At 45.2% G+C, this 1638-nt stretch overlaps 1 protein-coding gene across 1 annotated transcript; it reads left to right on the plus strand.

Moving 5' to 3' along the window:
• NPY5R (neuropeptide Y receptor Y5) lies at positions 1-1373 on the plus strand. The gene has a single exon (XM_031670218.2). It carries the CDS (start codon positions 1-3, stop codon positions 1369-1371), a length of 1371 nt encoding a protein of 456 aa, XP_031526078.2. The 3' UTR covers positions 1372-1373.
• Positions 1374-1638: the final 265 nt, after the last annotated feature.

Consider the following 1638-nt stretch of genomic DNA (forward strand, 5'->3'; position numbering starts at 1 on the left):
ATGTCTTTCTATTTCCAGCAGGAGTCTAATATGGATTCAGAACTCAAGGATGTTTACAACAGGACACTTGCCGCAGAGAACAATACTGCTGGCACTCGGAATTCGGATTTCCCAGTCTGGGACGACTATAAAAGCAGTGTCGATGACTTGCAGTATTTTCTGATCGGACTCTATACATTTGTAAGTCTTCTTGGTTTTCTGGGGAATCTACTTATTTTAATGGCCCTCATCAGAAAGCGAAATCAGAAGACGACAGTCAACTTCCTCATAGGGAATCTGGCCTTCTCCGACATCCTGGTTGTGCTGTTCTGCTCACCCTTCACGCTGACCTCTGTCTTGCTGGATCAGTGGATGTTTGGCAAAGTCATGTGTCACATTATGCCTTTCCTGCAGTGTGTGACGGTTCTGGTCTCAACATTAATTTTAATATCAATTGCCATTGTCAGGTATCATATGATAAAGCATCCTGTGTCTAATCATCTGACAGCCAACCATGGCTATTTCCTGATAGCCACCGTCTGGACGCTAGGTTTTGCGATTTGTTCCCCCCTCCCAGTGTTTCACAGCCTCGTGGAACTTCAGGAGACGTTTGGCACCGCCTTGCTGAGCAGCCGGTACTTATGCGTGGAGTCCTGGCCGTCGGATTCCTACCGAATTGCTTTCACTATCTCTTTATTGCTGGTGCAGTATATCCTGCCCCTAGTTTGTCTGACTGTAAGCCATACCAGTGTCTGCCGGAGCATCAGCTGTGGACTGGCCCACAAAGAAAACAAGCTAGAAGAAAATGAGATGATCAACTTAACTCTTCACCCCTCCAAAAAGAGCGGGGCTCAGGTGAAGCTGTCCAGCAGCCGCAAGTGGAGCTATTCGTTCATCAGAAAACACAGGAGGAGATACAGCAAGAGGAAAGCGTGCGTGCGCCCGGCTCCGGCAAGACCTCCCCAGGAGAACCGGCCCCGGGCGTTTCCAGAACGCCCCGGCTCCGCGAAAAGTCAGCTGCCTTCATCCAGTAAGTTCATGCCGGGGGTCCCCACCTGCTTCGAGGTGAAACCCGAAGAAAACTCGGATGTTCCTGAGATGAGAGTCACCCGTTCTATCATGAGGATAAAAAAGCGATCTCGGAGTGTCTTCTACAGACTGACCGTCCTGATTTTAGTGTTTGCCGTTAGCTGGATGCCGCTGCACCTTTTCCACGTGGTGACTGACTTCAACGACAACTTGATTTCAAACAGGCACTTCAAGCTGGTGTACTGTATCTGTCACTTGTTAGGCATGATGTCCTGCTGTCTCAATCCAATTCTATACGGATTTCTTAATAATGGGGTCAAAGCTGATTTGATGTCCCTTATACACTGTCTTCATATGTCGTGAATCTCTGTGTTTACTGAGGGAAGAACAAACATTGGGATCATCTCAAATATGTTCACAATGACTATATATGGGTAGTAAACAAACTTTGTTAAACACATGGAATTTTGTTTATGTATAAAATCTCTGGGTTTGAATGTCAGTTCATAATATAGGGAAGATAATTTTAATACGTTATAATCCGATGCATTCATTTAGTTACATAAAGTCATTGTCAATCCAATCGGTAATTCCATTAAAAAAAGTAGTTATATTACTTTTTATTTCAGC

Source organism: Vicugna pacos, chromosome 2 (genome assembly GCF_048564905.1).
Source record: "Vicugna pacos chromosome 2, VicPac4, whole genome shotgun sequence".
Taxonomy (NCBI): domain Eukaryota; kingdom Metazoa; phylum Chordata; class Mammalia; order Artiodactyla; family Camelidae; genus Vicugna; species Vicugna pacos.

Coding starts and splice junctions, on each gene's coding strand:
- NPY5R (XM_031670218.2), top strand. CDS start 1: ATGTCTTTCTATTTCCAGCAGGAGTCTAATATGGATTCAGAACTCAAG.